Source organism: Eretmochelys imbricata, chromosome 1 (genome assembly GCF_965152235.1).
Source record: "Eretmochelys imbricata isolate rEreImb1 chromosome 1, rEreImb1.hap1, whole genome shotgun sequence".
NCBI classification, from domain to species: domain Eukaryota; kingdom Metazoa; phylum Chordata; order Testudines; family Cheloniidae; genus Eretmochelys; species Eretmochelys imbricata.
In genome coordinates, this window is record NC_135572.1 from 298,880,428 (window position 1) to 298,904,492 (window position 24,065).

General features: G+C 38.7%; 1 protein-coding gene across 7 annotated transcripts in view; it reads right to left on the reverse strand.

Annotated features, from left to right (window-relative positions):
* Positions 1-971: 971 nt before the first annotated feature.
* MON2 (MON2 regulator of endosome-to-Golgi trafficking) overlaps positions 972-24,065 on the reverse strand; it is a 158,003-nt gene continuing 134,909 nt past the window's right edge. For 3 of the 7 annotated variants that reach the window (XM_077833604.1, XM_077833588.1, XM_077833615.1), the window contains 5 exons: positions 21,887-21,947; positions 20,096-20,219; positions 19,134-19,341; positions 12,841-12,923; positions 7,289-8,691 (listed from right to left, as the gene is read on the reverse strand). In XM_077833604.1, the coding sequence (XP_077689730.1) occupies positions 8,528-8,691; positions 12,841-12,923; positions 19,134-19,341; positions 20,096-20,219; positions 21,887-21,947 (640 nt within the window). In that variant the 3' untranslated portion in view covers positions 7,289-8,527. Of the gene's footprint in view, positions 3,034-7,288; positions 8,692-12,840; positions 12,924-13,830; positions 14,051-19,133; positions 19,342-20,095; positions 20,220-21,886; positions 21,948-24,065 lie in introns of those variants that run through there. The other 4 variants (XM_077833626.1, XR_013347902.1, XM_077833597.1 and 1 more) reach the window with 4 other exon arrangements.

A 24,065-nucleotide genomic window follows, 5' to 3' on the forward strand; every position in this document is an offset into this window, starting at 1 on the left:
GGATCTTGGGTAGCAGATAGAATACTCCTGGTTGGGGTTCCAGGGGTGTGTCTGTGCAGATTTGTTTTTGTGCTTTTTCAGGGAGTTTCTTGAGCAAATGGTGTAGTTTCTTTTGGTAACCCTCAGTGGGATCACAGGGTAATGGCTTGTAGAAAGTGGTGTTGGAGAGCTGCCTAGCACCTCTTGTTCATATTCCGACCTATTCATGATGATGACAGCACCTCCTTTGTCAGCCTTTTTGATTATGATGTCAGAGTTGTTTCTGAGGCTGTGGATGGCATTGTGTTCTGCACGGCTGAGGTTATGGGGCAAGTGATGCTGCTTTTCCACAATTTCAGCACGTGCATGTTGGCGGAAGCACTCTGTGTAGAAGTCCAGTCTGTTGTTTCGACCTTCAGGAGAAGTCCACTCAGAATCCTTTTTGTAGTGTTGGTAGGAAGGTCTCTGTGGGTTAGTATGTTGTTCAGAGGTGTGTTGGAAATATTTCTTGAGTCGGAGACATCGAAAATAGGATTCTAGGTCATCACAGAACTGTATCATGTTCGTGGGGGTGGAGGGGCAGAAGGAGAGGCCCCAAGATAGGACAGATTCTTCTGCTGGGCTAAGAGTATAGTTGGATAGATTAACACTATTGCTGGGTGGATTAAGGGAACCTCTGTTGTGGCCCCTTGTGGCATGTAGTAGCTAAGATAGTTTAGTGTCCTTTTTCTTTTGTAGAGAAGCAAAGTGTGTGTTGTAAATGGCTTGTCTAGTTTTGTACCAAGAACTGTGTTTGGTATTACCCTAAGTGGTGAAACTTAACTATGAGAGAGAGAGGTGTTTTTACTCACAAACATTTAAAAATGACTCTCTAATGGCTATGGATCTCTAACGGCTTTCTGACTTGTGCAGTTTTTCCGAGGAACATCAAAAACCAATAAATTACTATTCAATAAATGGGGTGAAGAGAAAAGATGCAAATTACTCTTCAATAGTTTACTTGTGAATTTAATTCTGTTGACACATTTATGGCATTAGAATTAGAGAAGGTGATTTATAACAATGGAGTCTTCTGTCAGTGATGCTTCTACTTAAAAGGAAGAGCATAAGGCTTAAGTAAAATAAAACAGTAATACAATGACAATTTTAAAAAGTATTTTAACATACAGGGCTTTATATGTAGGTTTAAACATTTCCCTTACAAATGATAAACTGGACTGCTTTAGGGAATATACTCCCCAGGAAAGAGATACAGATCTACATACCATGCTATACTGCTCAGGTGAGAACAAGGATTTATATTTCAGTAAATTCCCAGAATGTGACTTAGTATCAGACTCAGGTAGTATGCTTAGGCATGTGCTTTTAAGGCCCACTGAAGCTTTACTTTTTAAAAAAATATTATGAATGGTTGTTGTTAAATTAGGAAAATTAAATACTATTACACAGGCTTTGCTAATTAAGAAGTTTTAAAATATATTACAGGACAAAAAACTGTAAAGGTCCTGTTCCCCCTGTACACCCCATTTAAAAAAAATCAGATTATAGAACCCGATTTTCAGTGAGGCATCAATATGGCCTCAAATTATATGCACATAACTTTATGAATATATGCACCTGCCTAAGCATTTTTCCAGCACTGCCCCTGCAGACACAGGTGATGAAATTTATCATCTGCAAGTGCAGATGTTAATGATAAATGTGCATGCTCACAAGTGGAAATCAGGTCCTAAGTGAACATTATTTTGGTGAGAAAATGGTTGATAACACTGAAATGTAGTATAAAGAATTATTGGAACAAGATATCAGCTTGCTAAGCAGATCAAAGAATTCAGCTCGATTTGTCTGTACAGTAGTCAATCTTTTCATAACTTTTTTTTGCAACTGTATATACACACATTTCATAGAGGAGATCAAGTAAAACGTAAAAAAACTAGTTACCTACAAAACCTGATGTGCACAGTGCTTATGAAGATTATTAAAATGCACATATGTGAAATATGTTTATAGATTTTTATTTTTGAAAGTTTCTATGCTCCTGAAAAGTCCGCAATCGTTTGTTAGCATTAGTTTTTAAACTGTACTTTTTTATTTATTTTTTTTTTTGGGGGCATTCTCGCACACTCACAATTCTGAGCAGGGCCTTGGATCCTCCAAGCTGCACACTGCGGACAGATCCTTGTGTCTGCACAGAAGCCAAGAGACCCAGGATTGTGAATTGAAGTTCCTCATGTTTTCATCCTTCAATTTTATCTGAGGCACTATGTTTCCTCCAAATCCTCTTCTCCCCATGTCTTGTTTTTAATTACCTAAGCTTGCAGTAAAGTTTTCGTGGCTGCTTGAATGCATTCTTAATACAGTATTGCACTAGCTACCTCTTCCCACAGAAAGTGTGTGTTAATTTATATAATACTCTTAGTCCTCACTGGGCCAATGTTCCTCCCAAACCTTGCTCTTTTAAATGTTTTCGTAATCAGCCTAGGGCTCATGTAGGCCCATTAACATTTTTATCCATTTATGAAGGAACATTTTTAAGAGAGCCCATTACAATATAAGAAGGGAAGCCTCCATATTCTTCTTCTTCTTTTTTTTTTTTTTTTTAACACAATTAAAAAAAGACAAAGAGAAAAAGAAAAGCCAGAAGGTAATGCTTAAAAAGTCATCCCAAACCCCAGAGGAGTTCCTAGATTTTCTCCAAGTCCCAGGTCTGCAGACTCTCCCATGTACAGAAGACTGCTGCCCACCTTTTTCACACATACAAAAACAGAATCAGTTCACTCCCATTCTATAAATATTTTTTCTCCTTATTCAAGATTCTATATATATTGCTCTCCTCATATTTAAATCCATTATAGCCTTGATTCCACCTATCTCACTAATCTTTTCTCTTCTGGCTCTCTTCCCTGCTTGTCTAGCACTGGCCTCCTCTCTGCCTGTTAACACAATCTCACCACTGTTGGTGTAAGAGACTTCTCTGCACCTCCTGACATCTGGAATAGACTTCTTGTATGTTTCTGCCTCGTCAACTCTCCATCTGTTTTCAACTAATGACAGCTAAAAAGAAATGAGAAAATAAGTTCAAGTTTGAGTTTAGTTAAGGATTCTAGTGAGGAACGGTCAACCTTATGGTTTGCAATTGTGTGTTCTACTAGCCTTGCCTATGGTAACCCTTGACAAAACTTCAACACAGTGGTGATCTGTATGGCTAAAATATACACTTTTAGTTAAAATATAATTCTTGATCCCCAAACATATTTATGTCCAAGGCAGAAGCGGTTGTCTACTATTATCATTATTATATATTATTTATCCAGTAATAGTGCCTATGGGCTCTAGTCAGGGCTACTCTGTGTTAGTCGCTGTACAAACATATAACAAAAAGATGGTCCCTCCCCCAAAAGAGCTTACAATTTAAGACTAAGTTAAGAGACAACAGGCAATAGAGAATGTCAAAGGGAGCACTAGGAAACAATTAAACAATACTGGTCAGCATGATAAGTGGCAGTCACAGCATCTCTAATCATTGTGTATGGAATTTGTTTAGACAAAAACAGACGGAGTGTAAAAATAAATTGTCAGTGGCAGCAGACTATAAACTTTATTAGCCAACTACAAGTAAGACACTTAAAGAGGTTAGCTAAAACCATGCCCATGAAGAGATTTAAGTCTGACATACATGCCAGGCAGTAACTGGTTTTGGGAGACAGCAGGAAATTAAAATATTTATCAGGATTGTCTGTTAATGGTAAAAGCTCAAGACTAAGACCACTTTGTAGAACTGTGACAACTTCTACAACTCAAGAGCGATAGCTTACTGTTTTCTGTCTAAATAAAGAAAAAGTTACAACCTGGTGTTACTGCACCACTGGATCTCTTAATTTATCTGTAAATATATCTATATCTTCATGGAGGACAGGATAGCTGCCATTTTGTTGGCATTTGTTTATTTGTATGATTCAATAGGTACTTCTTAGCTGACCAGAACAAAATGAAACCTTATATGGGTGTAAAAAATATTTTCTTATATGATGGCTAAGAATCAATCACACAGAGCACAATTAGTTATGGTTCATGCTTCAGTTGAGTTCTGCATCACTGCGGATATCTAGCATGTGTTCAAAATATTAATTAGAATGGCTCCGTGGAGCAAACATATAGCATAGTCTTGAGACTTCTATCACTAAGTGTTGCTGTGTAACAGAAGCTAACAAAAAACCTCAAAACAAGTATATCGGAGATTGAAAGTATTCCAAAGTAAATGCCTTTAAAACATGCTTAGAAAATAGATCTCTACGAGTTTAAATGTTGTGTATCGCATTTATAAAAAATGTTATGAAAGAAAATAAGAATAGCTGATCTATGAATATCAATTGTTAACCATTCACCCTGCTTCCCTATTCAGTACATCCTCTTTTACTAGAAAAAAATGTCTTACTCAACTGCTGGAGTAGTACTAACAATGAACTTATACGGACGCACCACAATTGTATCTTACAAGATCCAGAGAGCTAAGGATGAGATGAGAAATGCCTTTTGATCTGGGCAAAAACATAATGCAATCTTTTAAGATCTTATTTCTCGTTTTAGTAAATGCAAATATTATGCCTATTAATATTTTGTTCATTGATATTAGGATACTCAGTATTTAATAAACTTATTAAAAATTGGAAGTTGTGGCAATCTATGTTCTGAATTGAAATTAGGGTATATATTCACTTTTACTTATTAGATAAACTGTGATTATATACAAGCTCAAAGTCTTGCTCATATCGTTGCAATGTCTGAGGTATGGAGAGGAGGTAAGTTCTCCTCAATATCTTGTGTATGTTCCTTTCAGTGTATCTGCAGGACTTTCACATTTTCACTCGTGGCTCCCAATCATTTTTTGGGAGGTGGTAGGTTGTATTTAGTAATTTTATAAATTACTGGAAGACATTTCCCACAGAATCTAGAGCCTTATAGTACATTGCAGGAAGGGAGCTCAAGAAGTTATCCTCATAAGGCTATAAGAATTACCTTGACTCCCCAGCTACTTTTGCAGATCCAGTACATTTTAGTGAATTTTACACTAAAATAAGTTAGGCTCCAACCTTGCAAACATGGATGCACATACTTTACTTCATGTGAAAGTACTGATTTGAATAGGACTACTACTCATGTATATAAAGTTAAACTTATACATATGTATAGTGCAGCTTCAGGGTCTACATTTTTACTGGTTAAGATATTTCTCAGAGGATGTACAGAACCTCCATTTCTAGAAATATTGATAAAATAAAAATTCTATGAATCCAAAAAGACTGTATCAGTGCTCCTGTATCAATATTTATTAGAAAACAAGAACCCTCAATAGAGGAAAAGAAAGCAATACTTCAAACATAAGTAATACTAGAGTTATAAATGAGCAAGATGACATTGTAAAGAGGCTGACTTTCATCCACAGTGAAAAGCCGTCCTTCTAAATGAAATGCTTAAGTTGTTAGCTTTCATAAGCTAGTCATGTATATAAAAAAGGGTAAGAATGTCTGACTAGATTAGACCTCAGCTTTAAGGTGAGTTCCAGATGCCCTAAGAATAATTTGGTGACTAAGGGGAGGAAAAATAAGCTAATAAGTAGAAGGTAGTTGGTTTTAAATGCCTCTTAAAAGGTGTGCCTCCCACCCCCCGGTTATAAAGTACACTAAGTTCTAGAAACAAAGAATATAGACAAATAAAACAGAAGATGTTTTATACAGATCAAGCTGAAAAAAGTTCACTGTACTGAGCATATACTGTTATCCTTTATTGGGTCTGATGCATCTTTAGCCTGCTTTCCCAAATAAAATAAATAGGAATTAAAAACAATAAGCTCTGACATAGCTAGCTAAAATAGATAATTCTAAATTAAAAAAACCAAACCCCTCTCCCCCTCCCCCCAATAATTGTAAGTAACACTATGGGCCCTGACCATCCTTCTACTGAAGTCAACAAGACCTGGCCCTAAAAAATATGTTGCTTTCATCAATACTGCAGTTATTTTCAGATTTTCGAGGACGTTCATTTGGTGTATAGGCTTCCATATTGTGGCATTTTGGAACGGCTTCTCAAAATTAGCTATTTTTACACTAAAAATGAACAAAAACATTGCAAGACCTACCCAAATTCAGATGTTAAGGAAAATATTTGGTTTCCTAATACAAAATTTGTGTTCTCCAAAGCTAGGGAAGAAACTTGTTTACCCAAGCTTGAAGACAGAATTCCATACAACTTTGTTCACTGAGAAATACACAAGGTTTTAAAGCCTGTTGTGCATTTATTGTAGTTTAAAATCATAGAATCACAGAACTGGAAGGGACCTCAAGAGGTCATCTAGTCCAGTCCCCTTCACTCAAGGCAGGACTTAGTATTATCTAGACCATTCCTGACATGTTTGTCCAACCTGCTCTTAAAAATCCCCAATGATGGAAAATGAAACGTAAAGGAAAGTTCGCTCTCTCCTATTTTTCTATTTTTAAAATGATAATAATAAATAATATAATATGGAGCATAAAACGAGCAAGCATTTCAAAACTGTGGTTGCATAGTACTATGCACTTACAGATTCTCTAATTCTGGCCAATTCATAATGAAACACTCTACTAGCAACTCCTCCAACTATACATCAATTCTAAGGTTACCAATTTTGGTTGGACATATTCCTGGAGGGTTCATCACATGACATTATTGTTAATTAAAGATTAATATTTAATTCCTGGAGACTTCAGGACAATCCTGGAGGGTTAGCAACCCTAAGCTATTCACATAAACCAAATGGATATCCTTTAACCTATAAAAGTGTATGCATGATCCTTGTTTTTAATATCTGCACAATATTTTAAAAGTCCGGAACCTAAGTTAACCTATTAAATCCATAGGAAGTTGTCTGCCCAATTTTAAAAAGCACTGAGCAGTCAACTCCTCCCAAGGACCTCATCTGATTTCATATAATCATAGAAATGTAGGCCTGCAAGGGACCTCCGTAGGTCATCTAGTCCAGTCCCTTGCACTGGGCCAGGACAATAGCAGCTACTAAGAATTCAGCACTTTGGAAAAACCAGATAGGTGCCTAACTGTGGACGTAGGATCCTAACTTTCGACTTTTATGGTTTTAAAGCTATGTTTTAAAGCGCTTCATATGGATGATAATAAATACCTAAATACAGGTGAAATATTACTGAAACAATTCAGTGAATAGGAATATAATATGCTATATCACAATTCAGCTTTATAAAGAATAGTACTCAAAAGTATTCTGCTTCAACTATGTAGTACATGAAAGAGAAAATTCACATTTTACTTCATGACAGAAAGTTTACTGCACTTCTAAATGAATAACAATCTTCAAAAATACACTTCTCATGGTTTATATCACGCGCACATTTTATACTTGAAGGTTAGAACAATTATTGTTTGGGCTGAAAAGACAGTACAAAACAGAGTGCTTAAGATTACTGAAACAAACAAAGAAAGTTACAGCCAAATATATCAGATATTTGAAATCACCTTTCTTGGATCATAATTCAAAGACAATGACAACTAACATTATGGGCAAAAAAGAGATATAAATCCCAAATATGAAACATTCTTGTAAAGCAGGACAACTACCACCAAAAACAAACATAAAAATGGATAGACTTACGTAAATGAATATGTTGAAACAAATATTTTGTGATGTGAGGTACGGTAGAGTTGGAGTGCTACAGTATATTTCCACATATTCAACTCATTTCAAATCATCTACTTTAAAGTTTGAAATCAGCAGATCATTGGCTATTTGCTGCTGTCTGTCATCATATGATCTCTTTGTTGAGATGTTGAGATAAGATACATTCAAATAAGCAAAAAATTAACTGCATGATGAGATATGAATAACCATATCTGCCAATTATGAAGGCAAATTGTAAGTAAAAATGCAAGCATACAACTTAGTATTCATAATAAATACATTTTCAAGCATTTAACATTATCAATATTTTAAAAAGAATTTAAATAATAAATGCAACTATTTTATACAGAACTGTACCATTTATTATACACACAAGTTCATCAGTTCCCTTTGTTTACAAAGGCTGGTTACAGATAATCATATGGAATGTTACAGTACCATCTTGCATAAAATTTTAGTACAATTTTGTACTTGAAAAAAGGGTGCAAAACACCAGCCTAATAAATCTGACTGAATTGAAATACTTTTTTTAAATTACATCATTAACACATACACCACAAGCTATACATAAGCCCACTTTTCAGTCACCACTTCAATATATTGTAGCAAGTACATTAGGTTACAACTGATTCCATCTAGTCAGTTAAATTTATTAAAGGCTTGCACTGCTACTCACTCTGGAACCTTTGAGCTGTAAGCTTGTATGCATGAATTACAAAGCTCTTGTTAGTACAGTTGAAAGGAGATCAACGCTGGTTGCCAAGTACTAGTCACAAGAGATTTCCTCAGAGAAGTCTCAGTTAGGAACAAACATTCTTTTTTGGGATACTTTTTTTCTTTCAAAAATAAAAAAGTTTTATCTTTTCAAGACTCTCCATTCTGTACCTTGGGTGCTGGTGGATGCATGAAGTCCTTAAAGGGAACTAGTGCCTCCTTGAGAGCTGAACAGACTTCCGAGGATGAGCAAGTGATACATTCAACTAAAGTTGGGTACAACGCAATAACTTGTGCCCATGTGTTTGCATCAACTGTAACAGAAAAGTACAAAATGCAATAATGTAATATTGTTCATATTTTTACAGTAGAAAAGCATTTTTAATTAATATGTAAAGAAAAACACTAAAAGCTATGGGACACCAGATTTTTACCTCAATATCTCATTGAACCCCAAATGGTATTTTTTTTTTTAATATAAAAAGGGGAGAGCAGCTCAGGACCTCAACCACCCTGTCAAAATTGGTGCTACGAGGTGGAAGATTTGTGAGGTTGAATATTGGGAAGTGGGTGGTTTTCTCCTCTGGAATCTTTGTCTCTTGCACTGAAGTTCATATATCCTCTGAGAATTGAACGGGGCAGGACCTCTGTGCTGTCTGGGACCTACTAAACTCTCTCTTTTGGGTACATGTATAGATCATAGAATATTAGGGTTGGAAGAGACCTCAGGAGGTCATCTAGTCCATTCCCCTGCTCAAAGCAGGACCAACACCAACTAAATCATCCCAGACAAGGCTTTGTCAAGCCAGGCCTTAACAACCTCCAAGGATAGATCCTCAGAGAAAATGTAAAGTGGCCTTTGGAGTCCTTTAATGTGTGCACTCATCCTGTGCTGTCAGTGAACAGTTTAGTGCCATATTCTGGACCTCCTCTGGAAATCCTGAGAGCTGAAACCAGGAGGTCCTCTTCAAAACTACTGTCTTAGAAATAGACTGAATGGCAGTATCAGCAGTGTCAAGAGAAGCCTGCAGAGATGGTATGGCGAGCAGTTGGCCTTCTACAATAAGTGCCTGGAATTGCTCTGTGTGTTCTGCTGGTAGATATTCAATAAAGGAGTTCAGCCTGACATAATTTGTATGGTTGTACTTCACCATTAATGTCTGGTAGTTGGGGATTCTGAATTGTAAAGTAGCTGAAGATTATTTTCTACCAAACATGTTGAAGTGCTCTTCCACCTTGCCGTGTCCTAGAGCTCAGTGTCCAGCCCAAGCCCGAACATCTACACTGTGATTAAACAGCCCCTTAGCCCAACTCCCATGAACCCAAGTCAGCTGGCCTGGGCCAGCTATGGGTTTTTAATTGCAGTGTGGACATACCCTTAGTGGCCAAGGAGTGAAGAAGGCATCTCCTAATGAGTTATGGTGGTGTTCCCCGCCCCGCGCCTCTCAAAATTGTGTGAATTTCTTGTTGCATGGCATCAGGAAGAAGTCTATCCCTAGACAGCCATAGCTGAGAACTACCCGTAGGACAGGATAGCTCAGCTCCCATTTGTAGTCTTCACAGAAATGTCTGTTCAGTGATGCTTCGCAGACCTAACAGAAATGCCACTGAGATGCTGATTTGGTGGGTTAAGCACCAGTTACAAATTTCATTGCTTCTGTGCACAAGGATTGGAATTGTGCTCCTCCTCAGCAGTTTACATAATATATGGTAGCTCTGTTGTCCATCATGTCTCTTCTGAGTGACCCTTGATTTTGAGTAAAAAATGACTGCACTTACGTTGAACTGCTCTGAGCTCAAATAGATTGATGTGAAGAACAGGACCCTAATGGCTCCACCTGCCTTGTGCCATGAATTCACCATGGAGGTGAGCTCGCCAGCGTAACAGAGAGGCATCTGTGATGCTGGTCCTTGCGGGGGATGAATGCAAGCATACCTTGCAGGGATTCTTCCACTCACGGAGAGTTGACAGATCAGAGATAGACACTCTCTTGGACAAGCTGTGCTTGAGCCAGGCTTGAAGGCATTGGGAATGAAGTCTGGGATGAGGTCTTACAAACGTACAGGCTGCATATGGCCCACAAACTGCAGACAGGCCCTTGCTGTAGTTTGTGTGTGGGAAATTAATAAATATTTCATTAAAAAGTTTAAATTAAAAAAAAATCAGACTGGCAAGCTAGCTAATTTGAAGTTAACTGACACTGCAAAACTCTGTCTCTAGCACAGGCAGCTGAGGAAAAAACTGGAGTGGCAGCAGGTTTCAGACTGGAGCACAAGGATGTATTAGGTGCAGCGGCAGACACTGCTACCAAACACACACACCACCTGAAGTGTGCTACTAAACACTTGCACACCCATCGGGACAACTACTTTAAGAACCACCTATTTATCAGGGATGGGGTAGATACACAAAGATGACTATCCTGCCTCACAAAGAAAGAGCTGACAGACAATGAAGTTATGTTGTGACTTTGTGCGCAAGTTAACCATCTACTATATAAAGTTAAAGCATTTTCAGGTTAGTAGGTCTCCAGGGTTTAATGTAATGCATACTATGCTTTAGGATCATAAACTGGATAGAAAATCTCAGATACAGTGGATTCCGCTTATTAACAAACTCTTGGTTTCCAGCAAAAGTTTCCATTATCCAGAAGTTGCCAACAAATGGAAGGCAGGTTTGTGGGGCTGTGGCCAAGAAAGAAAGTGCTGGGACATGCGGGTACAATCTTGAGAGCGCATGGAAAGGTACCACGCAGCTCCATGTGTCCCCAGAACCACCATTCCCTGTGGAAAGCCCCAGCATCGGGGATGCAGCTCCCCATCCTGCTGCTAATCTGCCCACAACCTCCCCTCCCAACCCACAGTGCTGGGATTTTGGCAGGAGATACAGGCACCCCGATCTGTTAACTCCTTTGCTGGCAGCAGGTCTCTGGGTGCAGTCGGGTTTGTGGAACTACAGCCAGGGAAGGCACGTCCCAGTGCTTCCTTCCCTTGTGGAAGCTCCACAAACCTGCCTGTGGCTGGGACCTTTCTACCAAAAAAAATTCTCAGTAGTGTCATGCAGTTGCTACTATTTGAATCCCATTAAGTCAACGTGATGGGACTGGTTCCTGGCAAAACGTTGCTATTAACTGGAAGTTGTTAATATCAGGACTGCTATTAAGTGGAATCTACCATATTTTGCTCTTGTTTTGCACATTATTTCAGTAATGCACTGCAGAAAATTTCTGTATGATTTTATAGACTTCCAGAGTTGGCAAAAAGCAGCAGCTTTTTAACAGTGTCCATTCTATTCTTGTTGAAAGCTTCCTTAGTTTTGTATTTTTCTCTTCTGTTCGTGCTAAAAAAATGTAGAGAAAGTTTTAAGGGAGTTTTCAAGTGGCACTTTAAGGAATGTGATCATGCCTGAAAAAAATGTGAGCCTCTTTGAAAAGTGACAGTTAAAAATGTGCTTCTGATTGGGGTAGGAGAGGAAAATAAAAGCAATTAGCCATCCAAAGTGATAGTTGCAAGAGTCTTTTTGAAGCTTTTCACTAACCAGGCCTCTTGTCAATTTCAGAACCCTTCCAGAATGCAAGAGCAGAGGGCATGAAAGGACAGCACAACACATGTAATATCCACGATAGTACTTCTCATCCAGTTCAACAGCTGGGAGTTTTAAACTATATGCCTTCTTTAGTTTGCTGTCTATTTTGAGCTCCCTGTCCTAAGAAAGTTTTTTCCAACAGCTTGAAGTTTTACTTTTGATTTTGGAATACAATGGTTAATTGACTATGGTGAAGAATAACCTGGATGTAAGTTTTCCAAGAGCAATGGTTAAGACTACTGGTGAACACTGCCCATAGGGACCAAAAATGTTCTAAAAGCAACAGGCGTTCTGCTCGTGTAGCCAACACTCAGAAGTAAAAATATTACACAGACAGTATCTTTAGATAAAGTAAACTTATCCCTATCATGTTACATAAATGACTATCTTAATCTTAATGGACCTAATAGTGAATGAGAGCTGTAAGACTGAATAGAATACGGTTTGGGTAAACAAGGATCTAGCAAGATTAAGGGATGTAGACTACAATGGGAAATAGCTACAAAGATAGAATGACATTTTTTTTAAAGCTCTTATCATATTTTATAGGAATTATTTACCAAAAAATGTTTTAGATTAAGAAAGGGCATTGGTACAACAGCTGGAAGCTTTCTAGTCTAGTGATACTCTTTTGTGAAGTGCTGTGAGAGTGACTGATGAAAAGCTCTATATAAGAGTTAGATATTATTTTATGTCATCTACATCTCAGAGATGTGGGCTGATGGACCTATTAAAGAGATGTTTTAAAAATTTCTACTTTCTACTTGAAAGGGCAAATTAAGAATCTTATGGAGGATACTTTTCTTGGAAATAGCGATTTTTGCACAAACATATTACATCCACAATTTTGTTTAGACTTCTGATTAAAACAACTTACCATTTTCAGGCTGAGTTTTCTTAAGTGAATCTATTAGAGTACTGACAGCTTTTAAAACGAATATGATTTCTGTTACTTGCTGCCTACAAGGGGAAAAAATATAAACTATCATCAACTGTACAATTTCAAAAAATGTTTCCCAGAATATGATTCTTCTGTTGACTTTTATATAGCAAATACAAAACCAAGTTTTGAACAATAAAACCTTTGGGACACAACCCAGTGAAACAAAGGTTATTTAATGCTGTAATTAACATTCATCTTTAGCTGATGCCATTTCCCCACCTGTGACCAATTTATATTTAATTTAATTTTTAGAAATCATGTCAATATATAGGCCTCAATCATGCAAACACTAATATATGTGCTTAACTTCAAGCATATAAATAGTCCCACAAAAGTAATTTATTCAATCATGTACTCAATGGATAAAATTTGCAAAAGCTTTTGAATGGGACTGAGATGCCTAAGTTATTTAAGTGTTTGGGTAAACAAGGCTCTAGCAAGATTAAAGGATGTAGACTACAATGGGAGATAGCTACAAGGATACAGTGAAATTTTCTTTAAGCTCTTATCATATTTTATAGGAATTATTTACCAAAAATGTTTCAGATTAAGAAAGGGCATTGGTACCTTTAAAAATTTTACAATATATTTATATTCAGCTTTCTATTTCAACAATTATGGTATGAATAATGCTTCAGAATACTGCTACTTTGCTATTATTTTATTTTTAGGAACTTGATTATTTTCTCATCAGCCTATCAATACCTCTACTAGAAATAAAGGACGAGATGGTTACAGAAACTTGTATTTCATTGTCTCTGAAAATTGTACTACTGTATGTTGCACTCCTGAACTCTGGGTAATAGTCCTGAGGATAACCGCTTCTTAAAGTCCTTCCAATCAAAAGCTTCCCAAATTTGGCATTGACATTTGATCTGAAACTCCCTGCCCTTACACATTCTTCCATAAGAAATGGAAACTCACCCTGTGCAGTAACTGCAGTTCTTCGAGATGTGTCCCTCTGTGTCCACACTCTAGGAGCATTTGTGCCCCTTGTACTTCCATGGGAGATTTTTCATAGCAGTGTCTGTTCGGCCTGAGCATGCGTGTTACTCCACCTTGTGCTCCATGGTGTTGCTATATAGCATTGCACAGACTAACCATCGTCAGTTCCTTCTCTACCATGAAGCCCCATGACAGGTAACTGCAGCAGAGCAGAAGGAGGGTGGGTAGTGGAGCACCATCGGGTCATACATCTTGAAGAACTGCAGTTACTGCACGGGATGAGTAACCATTTCTTCTTCCTCGAGTAGTGTCCCTATTGGTTCTCCACTCTAGGTGACTACAGAGAAGTTCCCTTTTAAGGAAGAGGCGGCTTTGGAGTCTAATTCAGTGTGTAAGAAAGTACTGCTGAGCCAAACACAGTATCAGAAGCAGAGTGGTGAATTATAGCATAGCATTCAGCAAATGTATGCATAGAAGCTCGTGTTGAGGTTTTAAATATTTCAATGATAGGAACATTCTTAAGAAAGGCTGGAGGTGGAAACAGATTTCAGAGTGAGTTTGTATGTCAGTGGGTGCTTCAAGATTATGAGATCGGTAGAACCAAACTGAGGTTCTGAACTGTAGTAGGGCATTTAACTGGCAGAAAAAGGTTGCACAGGCCTTTGAGGAACCACATTGTCGTTGGGTGGGCTGATATAGCGTAACCTTCTATTGGAGGGTGGCTGCCAGATGAATGCTAATGGAACTCGGTGATAACCCTGAGGTCTGTAGTTCTAGAATGTAGTCCAGTACGTCTGGCAGCAATGCGGTTGTTGGTGCAACGTGTTTGAGATTGTACCAATGGGCAAATCTTGTCCATTTTTTAAGTGCAGGGTGTAGACTGTTTTCTGCTGTGCAGTAGCCCCCTTTTTACTTGCTGTGAACAGGCATTTTCTATGCCCATGAATCACCGACCAGCCATGCTTTGAGGAAAAGGATTCTAAGACTGGGGTGAAGGATCTCTCCACTCTTCTATGAGAGGAGAGGAGGAGCGGCATGAAGAGTAATTGGGCAGAACACTGTCATCTGTATCAGATAAGGACACCATGTTTGTCTGTCAACTCTGGCCTTGTCCCTTTTTGAGTAGGACTCTGGATATTGGAGGAGTTGGGGGGAACGTATACAGAAGACCCAGCGACCACTGGAAGCGAAAGGCATTCCCCAGGGATCAATGATGCTGACTAGTTCTGGAGCAAAACTGGATGCATTTCCTGTTTATTGCTGGGGTGAAAAAGTCTATCTGAGTACCCATTGGTAGAATATGTGGTGAAGTATGGTTTAATCTATCTCCCACTCATGGTCTTGAGAGAAGTGCCTGTTGAGTCTGTCTGCGGTCACGTGCTGAACTCCTGGAAGGTATTTTGTGATAAAAATCTGATTGCATATACTCCAATTCCAAAGCTTTATAGCCTCAGCACAAGGCAGGGGGATCTTACTCTTCCTTGCTGGTTTATATAAAACATTTATGACATGTTGTCAGTCATGACCTTTATGTTTTTGCCTCTAATTAGTGGCAGGAAACTGGAGACATGCGCATCTGCCTGCTCTTGATACCAGATAAACCCCTTTTTGAAGGCCCCAGACTCCATCTTGTATCCCCGGCCTCCATTTTGAATAAGCAAGAGTCTCTCCACTATTAGATGAAAGCTGTAGGTTATGTAGTACTGAAATTGACAGGGAAGAAGTTGACAGGGAAAACAGTGGTGGATAACGTTGACCATGAGGTTGGACACCTTCTGGGTACATTAGAGACAATGTTGCAAAGTGGCATGGACAACCTGCAACAAGGCAGTTGTTGATCATAAGACTAGGTATATTAGAAACTGTGTTACAAAATGGCAAGTAATGAGGTAATTTTGATCATGAAACCAGATATGTTAAAAATAAATGTTATAAGTGGTATGTGCTCTGGAGAGTTCTGACAAAAAGTTATTAGCAAAAGCAAGCAAAAGAACATGTCAATCAAGCCTGTCAGAAAAGGATATAAGAAGAAGTACAGAGGACATCAGTGTTCTGTTCGTTTGCTTTGCCTGTTTGGTACTATCTATTCAGTCCAGTAGAGGAAAAAGACCAGGAGCAGTTCACTAAAGAGGGAAAAGACCAGGAGCAGGACAGCAGAAGAAGATCAGAGAGGAATAATCTGAAGACTTATCAGGAACAGTCAGCGGCCTGTGAATGACTGATCACCATAAGCAGAGTGCAGTCACTTAGCATCATGTCAAACTGTGTGGTAATATAGTTCTGGGGGGCGCTTCAGCCTGTTGTGTTGGGGATTTGTATTATTGTGTTAAGGATTTGTGTTTGCATCAATAAAAGGGTGATTTATTTTGAAAAGATACTACCTGCGTCAAACATTTATTAGAAGTCTGTATCCAGGTCCTCCAGGAATTGCTTTAGCCACCCTGGAGATTCATACCTGATGGTTAATAGGTGGGTTGTTTTGAGGGAGCTTTTGGTAAACCCTGGACGGGTCACGAGGTGAGCTACTGGGAGCATACCTAAATTCTGTTTCCAGGGTAACACTGAGTTCCAGGAGGAAGATATGCAGAGAAGTTTCTTGGGGCGTCCACCTACCCTGAACTGTTGGGTGTCTAGATGCGCATGCCATCCCAACAGAGAAGCATCTGTCATTATGACCGTCCTTGGGGGGAGTACAGATGAAGGGGACTCCTGCACACAAGTTGTGAGGATCTTTCCACCAACTTTACAGAACTGGGTATGGAAAGCAACATGTTGAGACTGACTGCTAAGCAAATAAACCATCCTGAGCTACCCTTAAATACATCGCATAAGCAGTCATGTGTGATCTATAGGGCCCTACCAAATTCATGCCCATGAAAAAAGCAACACAGACTGTGAAATTTGGCCTTTGTGTGTGCTTTTACCCTATACTGGACAGATTTCATGGGGGGGAGACCAGCATTTTGCAAATTGGGGGTCTTGACCCAAAAGGGAGTTGCAAGGGGGGGTCCAACAAGGTTATTTTAGGGGGATCGTGGTATTGCCACCCTTTCTTCTGTGCTGCATTCACAGCTGAGGGGGCTGGAGAGCGGCGGCTGTTAGCCGGGCGCCCAGCTCTGAAGGCAGCGCTCCCACCAGCAGCAGCACAAAAGTAAGGGTGGCAATACCACACCATGCCATTCTTACTTCTGTGCTGCTGCCTTCAGAGCTCGGTGGCTGGAGAGTGGCAGCTGCTGACTGAGAGCCCAGCTCTTCAGGCAGAAGCAAGGGTGGCAATACCATACCATGCCATCATTACTTCTGCGCTGCTGCTGACAGCGGTTCTGACTTCAGAGCTGGGATACTGGCCAGCAGCCGCCACTTTCCAGCTGCCCAGCTCCGAAGGCAGCGCTGCCACTAGCAGCTGCACAGAAGTAAGGGTAGCAGTACCGCAACCCTCGCTACAATAACACTGCAACTCCCCCCGAACTCCCCAACTCCTTTTTGGGTCAGGACCCCTACAATTACAACACAGTGAAATTTCAGACTTAAATAGCTGAAGTCATGAAATTTACAATTTTTAAAATCCTATGACTGTGAAAGTCACCAACAAGGACTGTGAATTTGGTAGGGGCTTAGTGATCTATAATGAAAGTGCCAGCCACTGAATTCCCCAGGAGCCAGAGACAGTGCCTGACCAGGGTCTAAGGGCTGATTGGAATCTTACTGATTAAGTTTGCAGGGGACATAAACCTGTGCATTGGGAGGAGGCTCTTTTGCACAGGGGTCAACGTGGACTTCAGATTGCTCAATTGCAGGCTCAGCTTCAGGAAGAGTTCTATGGCTTCGTACATTGTCTGAGAAGTCACCTCCCAGGAGTGTCCTTTCCAAAGCCAATCATCTAGGTAAGGCAACACCAAAATTGCAATCCTGCAGAGATGAGCCACTATTACTGACATGATCTTTGAAAATACCCGTGGGGCATATGATAGGCCAAAATGGAGTACCCTGTACTGAAAATCATAGAAGTGTAGGACTGGAAGGGACCTCAATAGGTCATCTATTCTAGTTGCTTACGCTCAAGATAGGACTATGTAAAACTAGACCATTCCTAACAGGTGTTTGCCTAATCTGTTCTTAAACCTTCAATGATGGAGATTCCACAACCTCCCCCGGCAATTTGTTCCGGTGCTTAACTACCCTGACACAAATTTTCCTAATGTTCAACCGAAACCGCCCTTGCTGCAATTTAAGCCCATTGCTTCTGGTCCTATCCTAAGGTTAAGGAGAAATTTTTTCGTCCCTTCTTCCTGTAACAATCTTTTATGTACTTGAAAACTATTATGTCCCCCCCTCAGTCTTTTCTTTTCCACCAAACAAAACCAATTTTTTCAATCTTTCCTCATAGGTCATGTTTTCTAGACCTTTAATAATTTTTGTTGCTCTCTTCTGGACTTTCTCAAATTTGTTCACTTCTTTCCTGAAATGCAGCTCTCAGAACTAGACACAATACTCCAGTTGCGACCTTATCAGTGAGGAATACAGTGAAAACCATTTCTCGTCTTACTTACACCCCAGAATGAAGTTTGCTTTTTTGCAACAGTGTTACACTGTTGAGTCATATTTAGCTTGTGATCCACTATAACCCCCAGGGTCCTTTTCTGCAGTACTCCTTCCTACGCAGTCATTTCCCATTTTGTGTGCGTGCAATTGATTTGTACTGGCCGACTGTAAAACATAGGAATCATTTGTGGGATGGGTGGATTTCAATGTGGAAATATGCATCCTGAAGGTCGAAGGCTGAGAACTAATCTCCTTGATCCAGTGATGGGATTATTGTTGCAAGTGTCACCATTCTGAATTTTTGTGCCTTGACAAAGTTATTGAGTACTCTTAAATCTAGGCTGAATCTTCAACTACCACTCTATCTGGAATAAAATCCCTTCCCCTCTGCTGTGTAGGAACTGGTTCTATAGCACCTAGGTGTAGAAGAGGGTCTATTTCCTGCAGTAGCAGCTTCTCATGGGAAGGGGGGATGACAGAGAGAAGAGGAAATTATCCCCAAAACCCACTTGTCCATAGTGACGGACTCCCAAGCCCACTGGAAGTGGTAAAAGCGGTTCCCAAAAGGAGGAAGGCTGGTGAAGTCTTGCACCTAGAGTGGAGCACCCATACGGACACTACTTGAAGAAGAACACAGATTTTTTTGGGTCAAATTATATTCTTAATTATAAATAAATTTTTTTCTACCATAATATATTGGCATGTTTGGTTTTTTTGTTTAGTTTTTAAACAGTACATACCGTGGAAGAGGACACTTGCCACTTAATCTTTCATCTTCTATGTAGCGATACAGTACATCCTGTGATCTTTTCAAGAGTACAGACAGTGCCATTCTAGAGATGTATCCTTCCTGAGGAGTTGTGACTTTATTACTGAATGAAAACTGAAGCAGCGTTTCAAAGCACATTTTAGAAAATTCTTCTCTCATTCGAATATCTATTTCTGCTTCTGTCAAAGTAAAATAATCTTTAATAGTGCAACAAGCTTGGTAAACATACCGTATTTTTTAATTTCAATAGCTGCCTTAATCATACTTACAGTATTTAAAATATTTACAAATACTGTAAAGCACACATTTTGAAAAAAGATAGCAGTACAGCCATTTTTAAATAGCACATAAAATTCAGAAACAGCTGCATATTTTCAATTAGTGTTTAACTTAGCTATTAAGCTTTAATCTAAAAGCAATGTCTAGTCAGTTACACCCCTTAGTTTTATCAAGGTCACTTAATTTCAAAGAACAAGATTTTTTTTTTTTTTTATGGATTGCAATTGCCTGAAATTATTACCAGAACCTATTTTAACTTGCATGCTGGAGACCAAAGTGAGTGGGAAGTGGAGGAAGACAGTTTAAACAAACAAACAAACAAACAAAAGGACTCAAAGCCTAGGTAACTACAAAGACAAGAGTGCATCCTTAAAAAAAGATATTTGCCCCAAAATGCAGAAATATTACCAGAAAGTTGCAAACAAAATACTATGCATTCTTCATAGCATGAAAGTTATCCCATAGATTTAAAAATTACAGTATTTGAGATCACCTCTGTGGGCTGGAAACTTATTCATGATATTGGTGAATAAGTAATACATGCAGTTTAAAATCTTTGGTAAAATCAGTATTGTAATATGCACATTTTAATTTGCCTTCCACAGGATTTTTACACTGTTTTTATATCTTTTGTTTATAATTCAGGTAACATACCCGTAAATGAGGATGACTGAGAATGTATTGAACCTTTATTAAGCATAGTCATTATCTGACCAACAAATTCCTTGGGAATAAAATTAGCATATGGCAGTATCTCTGTGCTGATGAGCTGCACCACCTAAAACAAATGAAATACATTTAAATTTGTTTTCTAGGAAAAAATCAGTGATTAAAATTATAACTAACACTTAGAAGACATATATAAACTTAAAGAAATGGAACAAGATACGGAAAGTTATAGTCTGGATGCATTCATTAAATGTAACAAAGCAATGTTCAAATAAAGCATGAATAATGGTCATGCTCAGTGAAACTTGAGAAGCAACATCTTTTATATTTACTATGCTTACCGTTGTAAAATTGCTAATACAGGATGGCTAAACTTTTCAAAAATAGGATCTTAAAATTAGGCTTCTAAATTCATATTTTAGGCATCTGCCTGATCTTATGAAGGGCAGATAACTCAATAGATCCCACTGAATTTTGAAAATCACTGCTGAAATGTTTACTTCAAACTGAATTTAGAGTTAGGTGCCATGCCCATCAGTAGATCTGTTTTACTGCACACTAGATCTAGGTCAGTGGCTCTCAACCTTTCCAGACTACTGCACCCCTTTTCAGGAGTCTGATTGGTCTTGCATACCCCCAAGTTTCATCTCACTTAAAAACTACTTGCTTACAAAATCTGACATAAAAAAATATTAGTATTATAGCATATTATTACTGAAAAATTGCTTACTTTCTCATTTTTATCATATAATTGTAAAATAAATCAATTAGAATGTAAGTATTTCACTTGTATTTCAGTGTATAGTATATAGAGCAGTATAAACCAGTCATTGTCTGTATGAAATTTTAGTTTGTACTGACTTTGCTTGTGCTTTTTATGTAGCCTGTTATAAAACTAAGCAAATATCTAAATGAGTTGATGTATCCTCTGGAAGACTTCTGTGTAGGTTGAGAACCACTGATCTAGGCCACTACAGGGGACCCCGCTTCCATTATTAATCCTGAGCTCTGCATATCCCGGCTGCAGTCCTTGGGAGATAACTGAAGCTAAAGCACTTAATTATCACTGCCCTTCAATTTAGAACTCTTAACTCTGCCCTGGTGTGAAAAGTGACCAATCTCTCTTCATTCAAATGTCTCTTCCTTTTCCAAGGCTTTTCCAGCGTTAACCCAACCAAGTACTATAACACACCTATTTAAACTGCAGTGCTGTCTGATAACCTGCCTGAGGTCATCAAGGGCACTATGAGTCTGAGTTGCTTCATCTGTCCATTCAGATTTAAAGTGTCTGGAGCAAGGACCATATTTTCCTGTTCTTTCTTTCTTTGTTTTTTTCTAGAGGTGAACACAGTCACTGCTTAAATCATCATGATTACTGAATGAGTATAATCTCTTGTTTCAGAGTAACAGCCGTGTTAGTCTGTATTCGCAAAAAGAAAAGGAGTACTTGTGGCACCTTAGAGACTAACCAATTTATTTGAGCATGAGCTTTCGTGAGCTATAGCTCACTTCATCGGATGCATACCGTGGAAACTGCAGCAGACTTTATATATACGCAGAGAATATGAAACAATACCTCCTCCCACCCCACTGTCCTGCTGGTAATAGCTTATCTAAAGTGATCAACAGGTTAGGCCATTTCCAGCACAAATCCAGGTTTTCTCACCCTCCACCCCGCCACACAAATTTGTGGGGGGGTGGAGGGTGTGTTCAGAGTCTGAACATTCCTAGTTAGTTTATATACAAACTAATACAAAAACACTCTAGTTTCCTCACCTCAACATCAATACTCTCGTTTCTCTGAAACTCTTGAATAGAAAGATTATCTGGAGGTATACTAAAAAGAAACATGAAAATATTATGTTATACTTTTAAAGTGAGTAGAATCTTCTGGAAATTGTAAAGATAAAGAGACAGAAGCACGCACGGTATGAAAATAACAAATATTGATATACATAAAGCCAGTACTGTATATACCAGAGACTAATTAATATTTTAGAATACAAACCTTACAGCATAAGAATAAATAAAACAAGCTAAAAAGGACGGAGGAAAAAAACATTGTATTAAAAAATGTAAGAAACCATAATAAAGTGTTACAAAACCAGTTGATTATTGACTTTAAATAGTAATCATTTGTCATTGACAGTATGATTTTGATATGTACTTTGTTTCATTAGCTATTGCATGTGTTTGTAACCACCTGTATTAGTGTTTTTTAAAACAGCATTTCAATTAAAAAATCAGAAATTTGCAAAGATAAAGGTTGTAGTACAGGAGTAATTTATCAGTGTTACCAACAGGTTCCTTTCTGTTCATGTCATAATAGCAAGCATGAAAAGGTAGAGGACCACTGTAAACCCTTTACAAAGATTCCACAGACACACCGCAGTGGATCAAACATATTTTACCATTGTTGCTTATCCCCTCTGGACACAAGGTTATGGTATTTTTGTCATTTTTATTTTTAAACTTACCTTAAAAAGCACTTCATTTGAATTTTACATGATTTTCCACGTCTACCAGATTTTTGTAATTGGTACAATATTCTCCCCTCTTTTTAAAAAAAACAAAAACACACAATTTGAACTACCAAAATGTTCATTTTCTCTCATTCCTGTTTAACAAGAGTGCATCCATCACTGAATTCTACTCCATAAAAATATTTGGGCTTGTTCCATATTTTAAATCATAATGCTGACATGAAACTGAAGTATTGCGGGTGTTTCACAAACAATTAATTCTGAATTATTTCATGTTTTCTCCTCTACGATGTCACATCACTTTTGTGATGCATGTGCCCTTCATTTATGAGACTGAGAGCTTCTCTAAGTTTCAAAACAGTTGGCACAGTCTTTTTGTCCTGTCAGTAGACAGCACCCAATCCTCATATTTGAGTTTACATTTTTTATGTAATTTATTATCCAGGGACTCCTATAGTTAAGTTTGCCTAATGCTGTGCATTGTAAGACACTGGTTTTAGTTGCTTATAACTTTGCCAAGCTTTAACCATTCAGTAAAAACGATTCCGCAATTTCTGAGGACGAAGTTAGGGGAAAATATGTTTTTTTGCCAGTGTTAAAAAAATTCTTACGATCATTTCACTGAGAAATTCTAGGACCTTCATGCTTTAAAAGCAGAGACTTGAAGGTTGGCACAGGGGTCCTTTTGGGGTCAGGGTCATGTACTTTGCTTCTCCTGTGAAAATTCACCCAAATATGGCCAATTTATAACCCTATGCAAACGGAAGCCTCTCAGAATTTGGCAGCTAGATTCTCCAAACATTCTGTCTGCACTGAACATGTTCCAGTCCCACATATCTCCTTTATGCCAACCACATTGTTCATACTCAATTCCAAGGCTTCAGGACTTTCCCTGCAATTGCTCATCCTGTCTGCTGGGGGCCACTGTGATTCCTGACACTAAAACTGAAAGGAAGGAGACTCTTTCTCCTTTGTTTTCAGTGCTTCCCATGCTAGCAGCCAAGCAGCATGGAGGAGGAGAAGAAAGACACCTTAACTTGAATGCAGCGGGATGAGGAGCAGAACAGACAAGTGTAGGCTGGAGGTGGATAAAAGTAGAGAAAGCGGGGCCAGGTCCAAAAGGGGATAGGCTTCCGGGAGGAAAACAACAGAAGGGTCTGTAACCACTATACTCCCATCCAGAAAGCCCAAGTCCTAACATTCATTTGCTGTCTAGAAAATTCTTGTAGAAACCAGTGCAAACTGTGTACCCTATCCCCAGCTTGGGACTGGTCTAAATGGAGGATAAAAGCCTACTACTGCTACCAGTTACTCCATTAGCTCAAGCAGTAAAGATCTGTGCTATGGATATAAAGGTTCACAATGACGCAAATAGAAATTCTCTTTTCCTGGCTTGTTTTTAAAAACAATTTAGACCAAAGATCCCCAAATTGTGGGGCACCTCCCCCCCCAGAGGGGTGCGGATGAATGTT